This window comes from Opisthocomus hoazin, chromosome 12, assembly GCF_030867145.1.
Source record: "Opisthocomus hoazin isolate bOpiHoa1 chromosome 12, bOpiHoa1.hap1, whole genome shotgun sequence".
Lineage (NCBI taxonomy): Eukaryota > Metazoa > Chordata > Aves > Opisthocomiformes > Opisthocomidae > Opisthocomus > Opisthocomus hoazin.
Genome location: NC_134425.1, coordinates 16778186 through 16799845, shown reverse-complemented (window position 1 = coordinate 16799845; position 21660 = coordinate 16778186). Strand labels below are relative to the sequence as shown.

Here is a 21660-nt window from a genome sequence, read left to right as displayed (position 1 = left end):
CAATGCCAAGATCTTTCCCTGTTTAGCCTAGCAGCAGAAAAATGCAGGGTATTCTTAGGAGATATCAGGCCTATCAACACAGTGAGGTGCAGACAGCGACATGCCTGCCCCAGCCATGCCTGAAGCCTGCCAGACATGCACCAGTTCCAGTTAATCCTGCATTACACAGTGCTGAGCTCAAGCTAATGTCACCTCTTGGCTCAGACTGGCTCTAACTTCAAAGTTTGCCCTGCTCTGGGTAGGACACCGAGCCCAGTGATCTCCAGATTATTCCGTGATTCATTGCCACACTTACATGGCTGCATGGCTCCCAGACAGAAGGTGGCTTGCATATGAGCATGGGCATTCTCTCAAAAGAAGGTTCAAAAAATCACCCAGGTGATTCCTGTCCGATCCGATCCAGTCAGGGGAATGACTGTGAATTCCCTGGAAGCCTGAGTTTACAGCCCAAAGGCCCAATACCTCCATTTGCTTTTCCTGTGACACCATTTATAAAATGGGCTTTATACTGTTCCTTGTATTCTCCTGCTTGTATCACCAATACTGGTATACAAGTAGTATCGTTAGTCTTGTGTAACAGTGTTCATGCTAGGAGAGTAATATTGGTATAGTTCATGATAATTAAAGTGTTACAGCTTTTGTATGCAGGCAGGGTTCAGGCTGGTAATACTCCCTGCAGGTAATGCTGAGTTTAATGCACTAGCATTTCTGTCCTAGAGGTCCTGGCTAGATGTGTTTGCTATTATCCAGTTCACTTAATGATGGCTTTTCTACTTAAAATAACAAATTGCACACATATTTGCCATCACCACCCCCTCGTTCAAGACTGGAGATGGGGGCTGAGGAACATGAGCAGAGACCAAAGCTATCTTAGTTAGCCTTGCTCCCTTAAGGGCACTCTGTTTCTCATGCTCTCAACTCCAAAATGATCTCATTACACACCATAGACCCATATAGCTTTGCAATTTACCCTTAGTACCTTGCCCTCTATTGGTCTGTGAACTTACTTATATCTGAACCATTTTTATTTGTCATCTTTTCTGTTAATGTCATATTTAAAAGCTTCTCATGGTGCTTGGCCTGCAAATGGATCCTTTAAATCAAGCTGAGGTAAATCTCTCTATAAGAACAGTTGCTCTGGAAAGGCCACATTGATATTAGATTGTATTCAAACTGTGCTGAAGGAGTGGAATTGAACCAAGAGGGAAAGACTGTTTTTATTGCCTGTTTCTCCTAGAAGTGGCATATCATTTCATGTGGCTCATTTTTTTTATTGGCACTTTCACTCCTGCCTCAATTGCCTTGCAGAATTGCTGCAATTTGGAGACCGGCAATTTTACCTAGACTGGTGTCTTTCTGGTAACGTGTCTTTCACCTCTTGCAGAAAAAGTGTGCTGCTGCTTCGTTCGGAATAAGACTGCTAGGTGACATGGTGTAGCTTTGTTCAGAACTGTAAATCAGTTTTCAAACAAGAGCAGTGATTAGATGGTACAGGTCTGACTGAACACTGATTAGCTGGTACAGGTCTAATTTGACAGATCTCTAGCATGACTGAATGCTGTCTTAGAATTTAACAAGTCAAGTTCAGTGGCTAATACGTGTTTGGCAAAAGCAAGATAAAGCTTTCAGAAAACAAAGTCATAGACCTTGTGTAGCTCACATTTAGGATTGTTATTTACATTGTTGTGGAGAAGACAGTAGACATTACTGACAGGGTGACAAAGACTTCATACCTATTGTGGTATAAGTGACTGCAACTAATATACATTGTTCACATTAGGACTAAGCATTAAGTTTTGCTTTCGTAGAATCATACAATCATTAACGTTGGAAAAGACCTCTAAGACCATCAAGCCCAACCTTCACCCTAACACCACCATGCCTGCTAAACCATGTCCCAAAGTGCCATGTCTACACATTTTCTGAACACCTCCAGGGATGGTGACTCCAGCGAAACCCCATTTATATATGTTAATACTATTTACACATATATGTATAGATATATATTATGTATTTATAAATTCTTTAGATACATATTTACCATATATATCACTAATTATTCTATTGAAAAAAATATTTCAAAGTTGAATGTTGATGGCACAGAAGTTATAACTTGAGTTACAAAAGAGAACAGGAACATGTATTGACCTAAAAGGGAAACAGGATCTGCAATGCATTAAAGGAATGGGGTTTGACCAGACATAGATATATATAGATATAGATGGATATTTATGTAAGACATGACGTTAATAAAGTTGATTTTGATCTCTCAAGTAGTGTCACGTTAGTCAAGAATACAGCTCTTTGCTTTCAAACATCGTTAAAAATTGTAAGACTCATTCAAACTTGTTAATACTTAATGTGAGATTGTAGTATTACTTTGTATGAAAAATAAAAATCAACGATTTGCAGCAGGTGATACATCAGGGCAGGGTGCAGGTAAGATCTGCCCCGCTCCCTGGTCGTGGTGGCAGTGGTACGGGGCGAACACAGGATGGGGAAAATCCTGTGCCAAGGCAGCACTGGTCAGCAGGATGCTGCACAGCACGGTTTCAGCTGTGTCGCTGTTGTTCTCTCCTTTTCCAAGGTGCAGTGAGGAGCTTTGTGTCCTTGCCATATCCTCTAAGCCAAAAAGATATCAAGTGTTACAGTGTCTGCTCTGCAACGATGTTCACTAATAAAGCGCTCTCCAGCTGGCTGCCAGTTTTTAAAAATAACTGAAACATAGGAGGTTACAGAATCCATTAACCCCAGGATGTGTTATTATCCCTAGAACAACAAACATTTTTGTGAGCTAAATTACAGCTTTGACAATAATATATTTTAGAAAATAATTAATTGGGCCCTAGAAGTCATGAAGCTGGCTTAGAAATCATAGATTTTTTTTTCAGGAGGTCTTAGATTATTTTTTTTTTTTAATATGCTTCTGATGTCTAATTCTTAACAATTTTTAAGTTTTCAAAAAGTACTAAATTTCTTGCCCCCCCCCCCCCCCCCCCCCCCCCCGAAATGTGTCTCCAGAGCTGGGGCTTTAAGGAAGCCAGTAAATAATGCAAGATAAAAACATGCCACTGTCTTCTAAATCCTGACTGTTCATTATTAAGACAGTATAAATTAAATGTAAGTTTCTGATACAGACACAGCATCTAGGAGAACTGCAAGATTACAGTCCCCAGAGTATAATCAGGAGGTGCTTTGTTTGGATGCTTCATCGTCTTTCACCGCTGCAAGTGCTGTCAGAAGAATGAAACTTTCACATTCTGGCAGAGCCAGTGACAAGGCAACGTGTGCTGGTACCTCTCGTCTAGCAGATGTTTGTCACCTTGGCTGACCCACCATTCCAGTTCTCTCAAAATGCCACAGCTTTGGAAGGGAAATGGGGACTGGTGCCATTTAAACCGCAGGCTCTGACGCCTTCAGCCTGATGTTGTGCTCGGCAGCACAGAACGTGCGTCCTAGGTCGGGTGTGCTGTCGGCCAGGTGCAGAGCCTGTGGAGAGGCATTTCCATTTGTCCTCCTGGGAAATACCTACAGCTAGTAGCAAATCTCCACAACACTTTCCAGCACCTGATTTTGCTGAAAGCTAAAGCTGCCTGTTTTTAGGGGCTTTCTCTTGGTACCTAGGACTTCAGTCATGCTTTCATAACTAAGCCTGATACACCTTCATGGCTGACAAGGACCAAAAATTATTATCAGCTTTGAGTTAGGTGATTTACCACATCAACGCTGTAGCTGTTACCTTGTGTTTGAGGTCATGGTCTCTAAACTCTGTGTATGGAAAAAATATGGGATACTGCTATAGGAACACGGACATTCAAATTGGCATGGTTTGCAACAAACAGAAAGTGTTGCCTTCATTTCTGGCTTCAAGGGTGGCTGGGAATCCAGCATGCTTGCAGGAAGATTGTCAGCTGTGCTCTGATAACCAGCCCGCATGCAATTTGATTTTTAACATGCCTTTACCTCACCCACGGGGAAGGATGTCCATCCAGTAGGACGGGTGCGTGTTTTCTCTGGAGCTACGTAATGAAGCCTGGTTTTACTCCTCCTCTTTTGCAGGAATCCTCTTTTGCAGGAACGCAGGCTCACTCTTTCAGTTGTGGTCCAGGTGGAGCAGCCCAGCCCCCAGCTGGCTAGGCAGGTATGACACTGGCTTCTGCACACTCCGGTTAACGTGCTCTGTGTTTGAAAGATGAAATACTGCTGCCAGGAAATCAATAACATTAATCATCATCATGATCTTTTTTGAAGGATTAACTTGCTATGGGTATGTCTGTCTGTCTCCTGTATGGCTTTGAAAGTTTGGCTGGCTTGAAATTTAACTCGAAGGCATTGTAATTAAACCTTGACATTTGAAGTAATTAATGAGCAAGCTTTACGTTGTAGCATAGTCTCAAAGGAACAGCAGGGTGCTGACAGAAATGAAATAACTTCGTTAATTTAAAAGCGTCAGTTTTTCTGTAAGCATGTAGTTTCTACTGCTGGGAATAAGTTCTTCAGAAATAGTGCTGTGGCCCCAGTAATCTACATCCTGGCCCTTCTCTAAGGAGGGATCGAAGAGGGGAGTCCCACTGCAGCGAACTGGGGGCAGGGGTTAGTATTCCCCATCAGGGAATACATCTTAGGTCACCAGCTCTGCTCCTTCACCACAAAATCTTCAGAAGGTCCAGGAAGCCCATGCTGTGAGCATCTCCAGGAGCTGTCTAGGAAGGAAGCAGATTCCAGACCACTGCTTCATAGTTCAGCTGGCAACCGGGTCTTATTTACATCTAGAAACAGCCAGAATATGTTTCTTTCCATCAGTGCCTCTGGGAGGCCATTCATCGTCACATGGAGATTCAGAAAGGTAAAGAATGATTATGTGTTTTAGCCCAAAAGCCTCCAGGAGAGAGACACAGTCACCTGTCACCCAGTGACAGCCAGCGAGTGGGTGCACAGGCCAGGATTGCTCCTGTTTTACTGCTTGTGCAGTGTCGAAAAGGCAGCAGTGTAAATACCGAGCCTTTTAAGTGAAGAGGTCAGGACATCTGTGACACTCTGAGGATGACTTACCCCCTGCAACATCACAGGCATTTTGTAGTGGACCCTTGTGTCAGTCTCTTGGTGATAAGTGCTTTTGCTGAGCTTAAAAAAGTAGTTTATAAAATCAGGCACCTGAGGCCAGCAAATCGGAAGCCAAATAAATGGCCTCAGATATTTTCATGGCATCCAATAAGTACTCAGTGCTCATGAAAACCAGAAGCAAGTTGCTTGTTTTCAGTGCCCTCGGTATGGACAGAGAGCCTAATTTAGGAAGTCCATTTTTTAAGTGCTGCTCCTCCTGTATTAATAGATTTCTGATGTGTGCAGAGTACAAGATACAAAGGAGGGGTTAAAACAGATCCTGTGTTGAAGCAGACAGGTCTGGGCAGTGTGTGAAGGTTTAAGCTTCATTTCAGGCAGCAGTTCAGAGCAGCCTCTTCCCTAGCTCCATCACTCAATGCCGAGGTCTTAGGAATGAACCACGTTTCCACAAGTCACCTAAGCTGTTGTGCGAGGTGCTCCCCTCACTCATTTGTGTGTGCGTTTGGAGCAACTCCTTTGGCTTTGGTGGGCTGATGGATATAAACTGCATTATCTTGCTCTGTACAATTAATCCTAATGTTAATTACTAGCAGTGCACTGGGAACAATTTATCAAGCTTCTTCCCATTTTTCTGTGCTTTGTAAACAGACACGTCTACAAACCCTTACAGCATCATGGTTATGACAAGTGGCAGGCCCGGCTGGCTGCGTTCCTGCTCTCGGCGTGTTTCTGCGAGGTAGGTCACAGTAGCAGCTGTCCTGCTCATAGCCGTGACCTCTCATTCACGTAAACATGTAGCTTTATGCGAAGCAGCTAAGATTTGGAGATTTGCTCTAGTGGCCTACAAATCCCAACCTAAGCTGGGTGCCTTGCGCTGAGACTGGCATCTAGACCGAAGGAATAAGGTTTGGGGTTGCGAGTTAGTTAGCAACAGGTATTAAATATTGATGTGAGTTCTCGTGAGAGGAGTCACATTGCAAAATAACACTCGAGCTTCACAAACTGATTAGATTAGCACTCCAGCATGCTTGTATTAGCACTGCTGAGTGGCCGGGTCCCCACTGCATTAATAGCTTGAGTGCTTGCAGTTCTTGACCTTCTGCCCATGGTGACAATCTGCTAGCCTGGGTTCAAAGTAAGCTTTGGATTAAGCTAGAAATGTCAATGGTTAGAGGAGAGACCTTTAGCTGACCTTTGAAGAAAAGTTTTAGTTTCCCAGGACCTAGGAAACAGTGGCTGGGAAACAGTGTGGGGTCAGTTAAAAGGTAAGTATGCCTGGAGGAAACTGGCACTGCGGTAATTCAGCAAATGTGAATAGGCTGTGCCAGACCTTGCATCCCACTGCAAAGGATCCAGTACCCGATGGGCAGAGTTGTTCATAAGACTATCTGTGCACTGCATCTTGGCCCTGGCCAGCTTTCTTTCATAGGCCATTAAGTGTGACCCTGTGCAAACCATTGCATTAGTCATTGGATGCTCTATCAGTCATTCATGTCTTCAGGCATCCTGCCGCTTTGCAGGTGGTAGAACAGCCCAGTTCCCACAGGGATTAGCGATATGACACACAGGAAAATTTAGGGAGCTGTCATATACTTACATCGACGAGGCAGGATAGCTGGAACACAGGCAGGGATGAAGGCAGAAACTGGAAGAGCCATTGGTCCGCATGGCATCTCCTCCTTCTTGGACAGAAGAATTTCTAGCACAGATTACACCATCACTTAAACCAAGAACACTGCTTTGAGACTTCCAGCTATTGCTCTGGGGAAGCCCTGAAAGCCAAAGGTGTTGCAATCCAAGGCAGAGACTGGAATGTTAAGGAGACTTCTCTTTGCATACTCCTGATCCTTGCTGTTTAGACCGAAGTGATGGGACCATCAGAAAAAACAGAAGAACAAAGCTGGAAAAATCATACTTGGGACAGATGTCCTCACTGGCCAGCTCCATTTTGCTCTGCTCAGTGGGAACAGTACCATAGACTGGTGGCCTGGCAGAAGCTGTGAATCTCAAGGCTTTCTTTCCCCTTTTAACTTTTAAAAGTCCCACTAGTATTGGGTCCTTCATGCTCATTCAGCTACGCCTCGCCTGCTATTGTACAGAGCCAACACAAGACATGATCACACAGGACAGTGCATGTCAGACTCCTGACCCGGTCTTTTCCAGTATCTAATTGCCATCTCACTGAAGATATTCCAGTTTGTGATGTTTACTGCTCAGGTATGGGAAGACTGACACTAAAATGAGGAATCTGCCAGCAAGCATAAATCTATCAGGGCGCTGATCACAGAGTTCTTGGTACTGTTATTTTAATGATATTTAACAATTAAAGCACAAAGACTGTAGTTTTAGGCTGGTAGCTAAAATTGTCAATTTTATTTTCTATCATGAATAAAACAGGCAAGACTGCGAAGGATTGGTTTCGGGATGGAGTACTCTGAGGCAGTGTAACTCCTGCTGTGTCACAAAGAGCATCCTTCACTTCTGTCAGAAAAACCAGCCAAGCATCCAGCATCCCTTGTTTGCAAGTCCATCAGGAAGGTACCTCCTCATTCTCTGGAGCCTTTGCCTAACATCTAGAGCCACTGGAGAGGTGAGAAAACATAAATCAGATCTTTGAGCCATATATACCTGAACTTCCCGTCTCAGCAAGTGAGACCAGAGCCAGAAGGGTTTTGTAAACAGCACAGTGAGGGTGGACGAGGCCACCCAGTCCGCAGTGAGCTTGCCACTTATTTCAAAGCTTTCGAGCATTGTCTGGGGGCAGATTTCCTCAGTGTAACGATCTGTCCTACAGCAGTGGTTTCTGAGTGCAAAACCTGTGGCCATCTGTAATCCTTCCCATCTAATCTCTTCCAGCTTTTAAGAGTAATTTTAAACTCTCTCAGTTCACACAATGCCTGTAAATTTGGCAGCTCTCGGCTCTGTGGGAAGGGAAAGACCCTTTCTTTCTCCTTTATGTGCTAGCCTGGTAAGATTTTACCATTAATGGGGTATTTAATTGTTTTACTATGAAGCACACAGACACAGAGCCCTTTGGCAAGGGCAGCCTTTAGAAATAAATTGAGTCATTATCCTTACAATAGAAAAGCTAATTCAATATGGATCTGTCCTCCAGTTAAGGGCATGCGCATCCCTTAGAGAATGGTGTTACTGATTGACCAGACTTCTGCTAGTAACTGGTGCTTGCTTTTCCTCATGGATGCCACTGCCCTGCCTGTGGAAATGGCTTCTTGATGGCTGCTATAACAACACGCACTCGTGTGGGATCAGCCTGGTCCTGGGCCCTCCTTTTATGGTGCTGCTGTACTTCCAGGACTATCACATCATCCACTGCTAGAAGGTCTCAGCTAAGAGACTGTTTGTCCTCTGACCTGCCCAGAGCCTAGTTGCCCTCTACTTTCTGCCTGCTTTTCTACAAAAAACATAGCTGGCAATGCAACCCCAGGTTTGAAGTAGCCTTATCCTTTGTATGGGAGAAGCTGCCGAGGCTGTAAAACTCCCATCTGGCTACAAAGAGAAAAATAAAGAATTGCAGGTTGGTGTCTGTCCACTGTGCAGGTGAGGGAGTGGAGTAGAGTTGTGAGAGCTGCAAAGATCTGTGTCTTGCTCACTTCTCACCTGTAAGTGGCTGAAGTGTGGCTGATACCTGATCTGGCATAAAGCTTCCCAGTGAAACATTAGCCCACTGACATGTGTAAGCAAATCTGAGCCAGCAAGGTGGGTTTATCCTGGATCACCTCTTTGAATAAAGCACTTCCTCACCTGCCTTGGCTTTCTTAATACCTTCACTCTGTTTTTATTTGCTGTCCTCTGTTCTTATTGGGAGGGAGGCATTTCATGTGGGACAGGACTGGAAAGGATTTTAAGGGCCTGCTGATTCCAGTGTCCTTCAAAAGGTATTGAGGCAATTCATAAAATGTCTCTTGGGCCACTTGGTGCCCTCTCTGTCACCAGGCTTCTCCATGCAAACTCTGACCAGACGGCTCCATGGAGCTGCTACGGCCCACGTGCTGAGGCGCTGTGGGTCATGCTAGGGAACAGGGCCCTGCCACAGCTGCTGCAGGCTATACCCTCGACGATCTCCACATGTGCTTTGATGAAAAAGCAAGGTTCCCATCCAGAGATGTGTTCAAGCTGTGGAGCTGGCTAAGTAAGCTGTGCAGCAGACCTCCTGTGCAGTAGCTCTACTGGCCTGGAGTCATTCACTACTGGGCACACAGTCCCAAGCCACCTTCTGTCAGGATGGCAAACACTGTCATCTCTGGGTGCTAGATGGGTTTGCTCACGTGTGCTCGCTATCTGCTGAAATGAATTCAGCCAAGAGGGCCATGCTGGTGGCCTCATTCTGCCGTATGTGCTGGTACCTGACCCATCCACACCGTGCATGCCTTCACCATGGGAGCCTCCATTGCAGCTGCTGCCTCCAGCGCAGAACCAAAGCCATCCATCTTGGCACTTGAAGATTTGTCTCCAAGGCCAATTTTGAACCAACTGTGAGTAATCCTGTGAGACCTGAAGGCACCAGTGGCCAAAAGTTGTTTTCTTGCAGAGTTCCTCAGCAAAGACAAGGTGCATCATTCCTACTGGGCACCCGGCCAGGAGGGCTGTCACCAGAAGCCAGGAGTCAGGACCTTATTGCTAAGGCCGGCAGCAAGGGGAGCAGTGTGATCTGAAAACACAAAAGGAGAAGCATAAAATGCCAAGGAGATGACTTAAAAGACATGTCGTTGCACAACAGGGATCCGGGCCTGGGGAAGGAAGCAGCACTTGGCTCTCAAACATCTCACTGTGCTTTGGTAACGCAAGCTTTAATCAAAGCCTTCGCACTGGCGGTGTTGCAAGTACCACACAGCATTTGTTTTTCTAGGTGGTAAACTGAATGGACGTGTCTCAAAGGCTGTGAAGGTCGTGCTGTACAGACTGGTTTGGCTGGGTTGGTGTTTTACTGCGGTCAATAGATTTTTATCAGATGCTTTTACTTGTTAAATTTTCCTTGGTAGTGGGAACAATCCAGCAAGTAATATAAATGATGGAGCACCAGGAGACACACAGCCAAGGAGATCGCTTGTTTGGCTGGATCCCCTCCTGCACAAGGGAGGCTTTGTGCAAGCTCACAGAAGCACCGTGTTCAGCTTGCTGTGGGCAGAGCTGGAGGCAGGCTTTGGGCTTTGTCTCCATGCAGAATCAGGCCGGCTTCATTAACCACGGGGCTTAAAACTCATTAGTTCCGAGGTTGCAGCCAGGCTTCTGGGAGGCTGCGGCTCCTTGTGAGAGGTGTCTGTCTCCCAGCAGTGGTGGCAAGGAGGCAGCTGGTCCTTTGGGCAAAGGAAGAGGCTCGGGCTGGCTTCGGGCAGGGTCCCACGCTACCTGTGAGAGCTGCCACGGGGGTCATGCTTCTCTGGCAGTGCTGACCTTGTCTGAGACGTGCAAAGCGGGAAGGGGCTGGTCACCAAGCTGGCCAACACACAGCCAATGGCTCAAGGACATGGGCTGGTCATGGTTCCACCCGCACCTGGTCTCATGCAAGTTAGCTTTGTCCTCTGTGGATCCAGATAACATGAAATAAGTGAAGTCGTGCTCACAGCGAGTGAGGTGCCAGTCACCTCTGGCTCAGGCAGTGTCACTGTCAGCTGCCAGCATCACCTTGGGAAATCTTCTCTTTGCGGTGACACCAGCACCATGTTGGAACAGTGCAGCCGGTAATCGGGGAATGGCCTCGGAGCGGCACCCCCATGGGGACAGCAGGGTCAAACCCACCTCTCAGAGATATTTTCCTCGCTCTTGCAGGGTTATGCAGCCCCTTTTGGCACAAATCAACTACAAACAGGCCTTGGGATCATCAGCTGCCTCCCAGCTGATTCCCATGGCATTTCAAACACAATATCACAAGAGCCACAGAAAATACACATGAAAGGCCCTACTCAGTGGCACAGAGGAGCACTAACAGGGTATTGCAGGAACACAGAGTACTGAATTTCCTATGTGCAGGACTGGCTGTATCTAGGGAGAAGACGACAACCATGAAAAAAACATCCAAGGTTTCCCTGGGATGCCCCTGTCCTAAACATGCCGTGGCATGGACCCTGCCCTTGCTAATTCTGTACATGATAAATGTATTCAAATGCTGGGAAGAAATCAGTTCAGCTGACACTGCCTTAGTCTGTACGCAGACAGGCACTCGAACCTGGATTTCCCTCCAGCCTTCTCCCAGCACCGTTTCCCTTCCCCTTGGCTGGTTGGTTTGGGCATGTGCATCCGCAGCCACCGCACACCTCGCCAGTGAGAAGAGCGATCCAGGGATAACCTGCTGGGAGCACATCAGCCCTCCAGCAGCCCCAGCGCCTTTGCTTTCTTCCTCTCGCCATCTCCTTTTGCCTGCAGCTATTAGTGCATACAAGGGGTACTGTAATTTCTTTTTCTTAACAGTTTTCTCATCCTTGATGAAAGGAAGGAGTTTTCACATCCCTCGTACCATCCCACCTTCTCTGTCCTGCTCTCCAAAGGCACACTTGGCCTTTCGTGAGCTGGGAAGGGACTTCTTGTCCCCACCAGGACCTCGCTGGGGGAAGGCCCAGCTGCAAGCAGCTGTGGCCTGGTGATGCTCCTCCTGCTACCCTCCAGGTCCCCTAACCACTGCCCCCATGCTCTTTGGGTCCTTCATTTTTTTGTAAATGCCCTTAAACAGCACCAGAGCTTCTCCTGCCTCCCGCTGCCCTTGCTTCTGCCTGCAAGTGGGACCGGGGGGGCAGAGACCGCAGTGGGTGCACAGAAAGTAAGATCCTGGACAGGATGGACTGTCCAGGGAGAAGCCATGGGGCAGAACCCGGGGCAGAGCAGCTGCGCCTCAGAGACCCTTTCTGTGCAGGCAGATGCTGGCAGCAGCCTCCAGCAGCCCCTCCACCGCACAGGAATGCCAGGGGGTCTCACGAGCCCTGGCGAGCACCGGGGACAGCATGGGGCCGGGGGGTCCCGACCCAGCATTGGGTGAGAGGTGGCACGATCTGACCCTCGCACACCACGCGCCATGCCACCGGCTTGGCCCCACACTTGGGGGGTCTGGGCGACGCTGGCGTCAGCCCCAGGCGAGGTCAGAGCTCAGGACAGACACAGCAAGGGGGCATCGGAGAGAAGAGGGGGGCGGCAGGAGAGCTCGGAGCCGGGCACATCCAGCCACATGCCCCGTTTCCCTGCAGCCCATGGGATCCAGGCCAGCCCGTCCCCTGGGAGATTGTGGCCACAGGAGTTTGTGGCTGCGGAGCAGTTCCCGTGGGTGGTGGCACTGCAGGACAACCTCCTGGCCTTTGGCTCCATCCTGAACGAACACTGGATGCCCAGCACCGCAGCCAGGCTGCGGGTCAGGCCTGTACCCTGCGAGGGGCCTGCGTCGCCCCAGGCAAGGCTGGGGAAGCAGCAGGGAACACCACCATGTCCCACTGCTCAGGAGGGTCTTGTTGCTGCCCAGCAAGCTGGGCGAGCATCCCTCAGCCAGCGTCGGGGCAGGCAGAGTTTGCCCCAGGCTTTTCCTTGCACCCAGCCCCCTCCATCCACCCTTTGCAGGTGCTGGCCTTGGTCGGGCTGAGCATCATGAAGAGGCGATGGGAGGACCAGCCCCAGTATTCGATCAGCTCTGTCATCGCCCACAAGGACTTTAACGAGGTGACGCTCTACAACAACGTCACTCTGCTCAGGACAGCCGCCCCGCAGCGTTGTTCAGCCCATCTGCTTACCCCACAGGAGCCTCTCTGCCTTGGACCTCGTGAACTTCTGGGTCTCAGGCTGGATCCACCCCACCGCAGGTAAGCCCCACTGCTGCAGCAAAGAGCTCCCTCCAGCAGGGCAGAGAGCCGCCTTCCCGCTCCCTCCTGCCAACAGCCCCAGTGGGAGGAAGGGGACCAGGGCTTGTCCTGGGAGGAAGAAGCACCCACTGGTCACCCACCAGTGACCCACCAGTTTTTTGGAGGCCAGGGGCTGCCCAGAGCCATAGGCTCACCGTGGTCCCCCAGCCGAGCAGGGGAAAGTGCTGCAGCAGCTTCTTGAGGATGCTGTCTGTGGAGGGTGTGGATCCCTGCCCGCTGAAAAGGATCGCTGCAACCACACGCTGCAGCCCCAGGGATGCCGACAAAGTGACAGGCAGTTTGGAAAGGGACATGGAGCGCCAACCCAGCCCGGGCAGAAGTTTAGCCAAACCGCCTCCTTCCCATTCTGCTCATCTCCGACTCCCGGCTGGGAGAGCTGCCAAAACACTTGTTGGGCTTCTCTTGCTCAGTCCTTACAGGAAAAGATCCCTTCCACACAGCTTGCAGATAGCAAGCGTGAGAGACTGAACGTGTGACAGCCGTCTGTGCATGTGCTGCAGGGTGAGCATCTCCCTGCGGGCGCTGCTTCTGGTCCCCGGACCTCTCCCACTGCCAAGACCTCCAAGGGCCTTTGATGTGGCCGAGGTCAAAGACGCTTGGGAGGCAAAACTGAGAGGTGTTCCTTGTGGTACGTACCACAGGATCATGCGCAGGGCTGGGCTGATGGGGGCACGGGCAGCCGCAGGGAGTGATGCTGGTCACTTCTTCTGGGGCACGCAGGGACATCAGCCCAGAGGCAGCCAGCCCCCTGAGTCGGTGGTGCTTTGCTACCAGTGACGATAAATGACCGAACTGCTGTGATCTGCCCTCCTCTCATCCCGATGAAGCCCACAGGCCCTGAGAGCGACGGCAGGAGGGGCACTGTTGAGAAACAACCCTGCCTTTTTTTGTCTCTCAAAAGGGTGATACCGGCAGCCCTGTCATGTGCCAGATTGGAGGGACTGAGAAATGAGTCCTGAAAGGCATTCTCAGTGAGAGTGGCATGAGATGCCACTGTTCCTGTACACCCCGGTGTCCTACTGCAGTGACTGGATCTTGGCCACCACCGAGAGGACAGGACCTCCCGCATTCCCCACCCTAGTCAGGGTGCAAGCTGATCTGCAAGCTCCACCCGAAGACTGGGAAGAGGCTTCCAGACCAGCAGTGAGGATATTTTAGGAAGATGGTTTCAACCCCAAGAAGCGAAAGACAGAGCTGAACGCATCTGAGGCTGGGCCATCTGAGATGATTTATAACTCCTGCAGTGGGAAAATGGTTCCCATCTCCAAGGGACACTTACATTCGCCCCAGGTGCTTGGGAAAGGGGTAGCTGCTCCCTTCTTGCTGTTTTGTTTCTTTATGTAAATGAATATCCTTTTGCAATCAGAAATCTTGCTTGGTTCCTGCATGCCATGTTGAAATTATTTGCCCTATACGCTCACACTGCTCCGCTCTCTTCTATTGTTGGTGCACGCTCAGGTATGTTGAACTGCCATGTGTCCCAAGGAGTCCCCTCCAGTTCCTGCTGCATTAGGTGATCACTAGGGCTTGTCCAGAGAGCCAGGACAGTTCCTGTGAACATGTCAGATTTGATCACCAGAGGCTAACTGCTTGTGGTGATGGAGGGAGGGGGGTGCACCCAGAGCAGAGCTGGCTGACCTAGCAGGGCCTGCGGAGGGGCCAGGCAGCAGAGCCTGGTGGAAGCCAGGACATGCTGGGACAGACCAAAGAGATGTCCTCACAACAGAGCCATGGGTTTCTTTATCATATCATGCAGAAGTGGTTTAATCTTGCTGCAGCTTGCAGGGTGCTACATTTAGCCACTCGACAGCAAACTTCCCCACAGGGCTGGCTCCTTCTGCAGCTTCCACTGCCCACTTTGCAGCACCCAGCAACCCTAGTGCTGCTTACCAGACATCACGACCTGTTTCCATGCTCTGCGGTAGCTTTGCAAGGACATCTGCAAGAGGAGAAAGGAGAAGGCCTTAACATGTTCAGACAGTGATATGTTGTGGAGAAAGCTGCAAGGCTGGACTCTAGCCTGGCCTGAGCCGCTGTATTGCTTGCCCCTTCATCCCCCCCTGCTCCCACCCACCATCGGCGCTCGCTGTGGCATGCTGAGGAGAGCTCCGCAGGTGTACACCAGCTTTGGTTTCTCCCCTGAAAGCCCCAGGAAGCCTGGAGACCCCACACAACGGCCCTGTATAGAAACCTACAGCCCCTTGCATGGTAGCAGGGGTGTTGGACATGACATGCCACAGAGGGGCCAGCAAAGAAAACAGGTTTATAGCCTCACTGTTATCCCAGGGAGAACTACAGGTTCCTTCTTTAGCCCCTTAAGCCCTCGCTGTACTCCAGCTCACAGAGGCTGGCAGCACTCTGGGCACTGCTGCATAGACATCATGCAAGCCAGAGCCTGGCTCTCCTGGCCAAGGGGAGCAGCTGAGTGAGATCTGCTCACACAAAGACAGACCCACGCGCAGGCTGCCCACCAGCTCTGAGGAAGCCACAGCTGGAGCCCTATTTCTGAACTCACCACTGGTGCTGATGGGTCAAGCCCAAATCCACACAGCTTTGACCTCTGAAAAAGGCTGGACCGTACGAGCCCTGTCCATTGCAGACTGGGGTGCTGAGGGGCTGAGTGCGGGCCAGGCGCAAGCCCAGAGCCTTCTGCTGCCCAGCGACAGCTAAGCCCAGCTCTGCTCGAGGATGAGCAGGGTGTCAGGGTGCAGGGCCACACTATCCACCCTATCCAGCCCAGCCGCTTCCCTCTCCGCACTGCTCTACGCACAGATGTCCTGACTGGGGCTGGGGTGCAGACATGTCCTGCTGCCTCCAGGCTTTGACTATGCTCCTCTGTGTTATCTCTCCGTCTCCTCCCAGGCTGCAGGAGCTGGGGCAGGAGGAGAGTCAAAGATACTCTTGCAAGTTTGCCATGAACTCATGTTTGGATCTTGGTTAGCCTTTCCTTGTCAAGGAAGAGTCAAGATACAAGTGAGTAAGAAGTGTTTGAGATCATCAGAGAGGACTACGAACACTAAGGGGCCGTCAAGGGTGCTGTAAAAAGGCCAGCGCAGGTTACGTATGCAGGCTGCCACACGTCCCCTTCTCCTTACAGACACGACGGGATTCAGAATAGCAACAGCCCGATGGTGCTTCCTGTCAATTTACAAGCTGTGTCCTTGCCTTGGCTTCCCCTCTGAGCTCAGTCATTAAAATTCAGCCTCCATCCTCCGGGTAGGGAGCAATCGCTGCTCCGTAAACAGGAAGAGCCTCCGGCTCTGCCAGGCACCAGTGAAACCCCCACAAAAGCTCTCACAGGGCTCCTGGTGGGCCAAGAGCAAGCACTCTGGTCCCCAAGGTGGCTGCAGGTGGGCAGGCAGATGCGGCTCCACGGGGACACAGCGCCCGGTTGGCACACATCTGGGCTCCTGCACGCCCAGCCCGGCCTCGCTCACCTCGGCAATGGCCACCTTCCTCTCCCAAGCCTTCAGGCTCTTTTCGAGGTCAGTAACAGCCATCTTCTTCCACACGTAACTCAGCACAGGGGGAACGCTGTAGTCTGAGAGTTGCTTCTGCAGCTGCCAATTCACACTCTCAGCTTCGGCTCGTTGCTGCCGGAGGAACAGGGACAGAGGGCAAGGAGATCCCAGGGAAACATCCCTCTGCCAGCCTGTGGCCAGTCATCCAGGGAAGCAGGCAGGCAGGATAAGCTAAACCCCTGGCACTGCGGGGGAGCGGAGGAATGCATCCATCCCATCCCTGCCAGGCAGCACTGCTAGGGAGCTCCCTGAACCCGCTTCCCAAAGCTGTGGTGTCCCCGCCAGGCTGTGTCCCCAGACTGGTACGACAGCAGTACCGCTTCTCACTGGGGAGGACACTGCTGATGAAAAGTTCAAGGAAACAAAATTTCAAGAAGCCAGTGGCAGGTCCCTGTGGAGCCACGGCCAAAATCCACAAAATGGCCTGTTCTGCAAACCTGTCCGTGCTCACTGGCGCCAGCACGAGCCCCGGGACTTTCGCAGACCCAGAAAGGCACACAGGTATCCAGCTCATTGCCAGGCCTTGAATGGGCATCAGTATCCAACATACCACCAAAAGAACCTCAGGAGAGTCCTCCCAAGCGAAGTCTCAGGGCCTCCCAAATTGCTCTCTTACCTCCTCCACCAGAACAGCTTCTCTTTCAGTTTTCTCCAGCAGCTCCTTCCTCTGGGAGATGTCTTTCATCAGAGACGCGGACGTTGCCATGGAGTCCTGCAGCTTCGTCTGGAACAGGAGAGCAGGACAGCATCAGCGGCAACTCCCAGCCACCTGCAAAGCCACCCCTCTGCTCCTCCAGCTTGGTCGCAGCTGTCGGTGCAGGAGATCTGCTCCCAGGGGAGCTCTGCGGCACTGCTCGTCCCCTGCAGAAGGCAGCGTCATGCCCTGGTCACACAGCTACTGCTTCCTTACATCCTCTGTGTCACACTACAGCACAGCTCACGGCACAGCAGCCGGGGTTTAGGACTGACCCGGACAGAATGGCTGATCAGAGAACACACCCAGCTGAGAAGAACTTTTCGTTGATAAGAGCAGAGACTCAGAGTGATGGCTGCAGCTCATGACATCTTTCCAAATGTCACAGGTTACGTAAAAAATGTATTTTCCTGTGCAAGACAGCACCAAAGCTCTTTCCTACTGGCATTTTCCCCTGGGGCATAAAATAACCACGCTGCAAATCACGAACCCCATCGTCAGGCTGCAGCCAAAGATGAATGAGAGCATCGCTGCTTTTGGCGTGTCGGGCAAACCGCCCAACCCAACTGCTCAGGCAGTGGGAAGGCAGGGAGGTGTCTCTCTGACTAAGGGAAGGATGCAAGAGCTATTCATCAGCTCCTGTGTCACCCTCAGAAACAAGAAAGGGAAAATGGAGGTGCTGAGAGGTTCACTCACTTTATAGAAGTTGAGGACGTGGACAGTCTTCTCTGAGGTCAGTTTTAGCTGCAGCAGCTCCTGGTTCTTCTCAGCAATCTTCTGCTGGTACTGGGCATTTCTAACCTGCAGCTGCTGCAGACGGAACTCAAGGATTGTCTCTCCCATCTGCTCCTTCTGCAAACCCTGAGGAAGCAGTGCTGTACGTTGCTGACCAAAGGTACATCTCGAGTAAGAGAGCTTTGCTCTATGGGGAAAGCAGACCTAAAGAACAGGGTCTGCAGCCTGGCCGCAAACCTGAGGCTCAGGGAGAAATGCGAGACACAGTGTGCCACCGAGCCTGTGCTCTGTGTCCCAGCGTAGAGGGTCCAAGCAGTGCAGACAGGGCCCCCCTGGCGAGGCTCCTGCCGTGCCAGCAGCAGCCAGTCCCCAGGGAACTGCTCTGATCCACCATACATCCTTTCCAGGGCACAAAGGGCATAAAGAGATCTGCCAGCTGCCACCCTGTGACACTTCTGATCTCATCCCGTGCACGCAGACATGTGCCAGGTCTGAACCTGGGCGGACAGCAATGCCCTTTGACAAAGACAGCAAGGCCAGGAGAAATGGAGATGGAGGAGGAGGAGGAGGAGGAGGGCCACGCATCTCTACACGGAGCAGGCCCTGCGTCTGCACTGGGATGTATTCCTTTCGTTCTTCAGGCACAGAGTCACAGAGTGGTTTGGCTTGGAAGGGACCTTATAGACCGTCTTGTTCCAACCCCCTGCCATGGGCTGGGACCCCTGCCACCAGCCCAGGGTGCTCAAAGCCCCGTCCAGCCTGGCCTTGAACACTGCCAGGGAGGGGGCAGCCACAGTTTCTCTGGGCAGCCTGTGCCAGGGCCTCACCACCCTTCTTCAAGGGGCCATCTAGTCCCCGCTTCTCCCAACTGCCACATGCACCTGCTTGATCTGCTGCTGTAGCTTCTTCTTGTAGCCCTTGAGCAAAGAGTTTTTGAAGCGCAACTTCTCTCTCAGCAGATCCTAAAGAAATACAGCAGATTATGGTGGAGCAGCAGAGCCTGGGAGGAGAGAGAGCAGCCAGACCCCACTCCTTCTGCTGTGGTTCCCGTTCGTCTCATCCGCACGCTGCAGCCTGCACTGCTGGCTTAGAAAGGAGCCCAGCGAAAAACGCTGCTCAGCATCACCCCACCCCGAACGTGGGGGCATGGCCGTGTCCTTCCCCAGGCTCCGCTAAGGCCCCTGCATCATCTGTGCTGCAGCTCAGCAGCCTGGTGAGCACCTGAGCTAGGCACTGACTGACAAGTGTGCCAGGGGCTGCCCAAAGACACTTGCTAAGATAGTCTGAAAAGGTGACGTAGGCCACACCGGAGTATGGGAACTAGGATTTTCCCTAACCAACATACTTGTCAGATGACAGACCGGTCTCAGACTTTGCCTTGATGCACTGACCCGCTGGCAGTTCTTCTCCTCCATGTATCTCAGCAGCTTATCGGAAGCTCTGATACTCCCTTTCTTGCTGGAGATGATGCTGACGATGTCTTTCTCAAAGTCACTGATGGCTTTCTTCACATCAGCCCACCAAATGTCTGCTTCTTCAATGACTGCCTGTAGAAATAAAGTCACACAACAGTCAAGAGGTGCTAACTTCCATTATTCAAACAGCTTTGGGAACAGAGAACACCAGAAAGGACCAGGCATGCTCTCGGCTGGCATTACTAGCATTTCTCCCATGGGAGCACTGAATTTCGCCCTGCGCAGCTTGGGGCACGTGCTGCAGGCTCATGCAGTGCTCCCACTTCATTGACTTGAAAAGAACAAGAAAAAACATCTCACACGCGCCCGAGCTTCAACATCTGTCACTCCGTCCCGACCTACAAACATTGCCAGCCTGACCAAGCCAACACCAGGCAAAATACCACCCTTGGTTTACTGCGCATGGCCTGCGGCTGCCTGCTGCAGCTCTCCTGGCCACTGCAGGCAGCATCAGTGGTCTGGACCGAATGCAGAGTTCTCTCCTTCCCCAGAAGCTCCTGGGCATCTTGGCTAGGAGGAGGTCTCGGCAGCCAGCACAGGGCAGGCGGAGATGGTGACAGAGCCGCGAGGAGCCTGCAGCACTGACGCAGGCTTGGAGCATGCTCTGAAGAAATCCCAGAGACAGCAGAAAACAGAGCCTGGAGGGGGCTGCACAGGGCCCAGCCAAACCAGGAAGCTTCTGGGAGCTTCTAGAATGAAAAATATGTCTGGCACAAAGCACATACCTTCAAGAAGCTGACAAAAAGGAAACTGTTCTTTCAAGCGTTGCCTTTTTCATCTCACACAGCAGATCTGAGCTTCTCTACCTAAAAATCTTCCCCTTGTCTGTATTATTACTATTAGTTCCCGCCGTAATAAGATCCATCTTTAGAGACTGGGCACCTCTGCTCTCGGGGAGTGTGCTTGCCTTCAAGCAAGGGGTGAGGGGAGAGGACAGTTCTGGCGCGCACCCGCAACACGTGACCCCTCCCAGCAATGCTCTGCTATGAACAGCCCTCACCAAGCAAGTCCATCTCACTGCCTGAGGGGTGGCACCTTGGAAGAGGTGTGAAAAGGAACCAGACTGTTTCACACCTGGGTGATGGTAAGGGTCCCAGAGAGCCATACCTCGAGGTACTGCAAGGTCTGCTCTGAGTCCTCCTTCATCCTCTGAATCTCATCCTTCGTCTCAGTCAGCTCCCGCTCAGCCAGCTCACATTTCTGCTCCACTGTCAGGGCTGCAAAATAGTCCATCGCACAGTGCAGCTTGGACTTGTACCTGCCATGAGTCTGCAACAACCAAGGAACAACGCAGATGCCATTAGAAAGCCGGCGCTGGCCAACCATTGCTGCATTTGCCTGTACTCAAAAAGTAATGTCAACGCTCACGTTGGAGGGATTCCAGCTTACAGCAAGGACAAGGAGGCCACTCTGGAGCAGAGGTAACCCTGGGCCACGCCTGGGCTCACCCCATCTGTCCTCTTCTCCACCCACAAAACCCTCCATGCAAGCGCTCTCAGTTCAATTGAGGGTGAGAGGTTGCAGCCAACACGACAGCGTCACGCGGGCAGGTAAAAGACCTCATCACAGCGAAGGTGCTCACGGCTGTGTCCAGGTTAAGGGCTCGCTGCTGCGAAGCCCAAGCGCAGAGGGCTGTTGGGGGGCTTCCTTCATGACATTTCAACCCGGGGAGCCTGCCTGCTGGCCTGCGGTCAGATGTGCGCCGAGACTGGGTGTCGGCGGGGCCGCGGAGGGAGGAAGGCTCACGGCTCTGCGCGGCGAGGCGGCAGCCAGACCCAAACCCCAGCGCCCGCAGGCTCGGAGCCGTACCTGTGCCAGCTCCGCCGCGGCGTCCTGCGGCTCGGCCAGCAGCTGGCCCGACGGGCTGCTCGGCTCCATCTTACGGTACCATTTCTCCAACATTTCCACCTCGGTTCGCAGCAGGGTGTTGGCATGGCTGCGGGGGGGACAGGGTCGGGTCTGAGCCCCCAGCCGAGCCGAGCCCCGCGGCACTGGGTCCTGCCGGGGGTCCAGGGCGGGGGAGCGGGCAGCCGGACCCCCGCGGCCTCGGGATGCTGCCAGCCCGGCCCTCGCCCGGCCGTGCCCGGCCCCTGCAGCCCCCGGCCCGGCCCCCGCGGCCCCCCGCGCCCTGCCGGTACCACGCTTCCCGCAGCTGCGCCCGGAGCTGCGGCAGCAGCAGCGTCGCCGGGCCCCGCTCCGCCATGGCCGTCTCTTGGCAACAGGCGCGGGGGACGCGGGACGCGGGACGAGGGCACAGGGGACATGGGCACACAGTGGGACATGGGACATGGGGACATCGCAGGACATCAGATGTG

At 51.7% G+C, this 21660-nt stretch overlaps 1 protein-coding gene across 9 annotated transcripts; it reads right to left on the bottom strand.

Annotated features, from left to right (window-relative positions):
• Window positions 1-1946: 1946 nt before the first annotated feature.
• CFAP263 (cilia and flagella associated protein 263) lies at window positions 1947-21549 on the bottom strand. Of its 9 annotated transcripts, none has more exons than XM_075434152.1 (11): window positions 21484-21549; window positions 21155-21281; window positions 20453-20614; window positions 19262-19417; window positions 18752-18832; window positions 17832-17996; window positions 17058-17165; window positions 16358-16513; window positions 14811-14859; window positions 3964-4179; window positions 1947-2769 (listed from the first exon to the last, which is right to left on the bottom strand). In XM_075434152.1, the coding sequence occupies exons 1-10, from the start codon at window positions 21546-21548 to the stop codon at window positions 4094-4096; spliced, it is 1155 nt and encodes a 384-aa protein (XP_075290267.1). In that variant the 5' UTR covers window position 21549; the 3' UTR covers window positions 1947-2769; window positions 3964-4093. The 9 variants fall into 9 exon arrangements, with proteins under 9 accessions (XP_075290267.1, XP_075290269.1, XP_075290270.1 ...); XM_075434154.1 differs by having other exon boundaries at window positions 1947-2717; XM_075434155.1 differs by having other exon boundaries at window positions 1947-2622.
• Window positions 21550-21660: the final 111 nt, after the last annotated feature.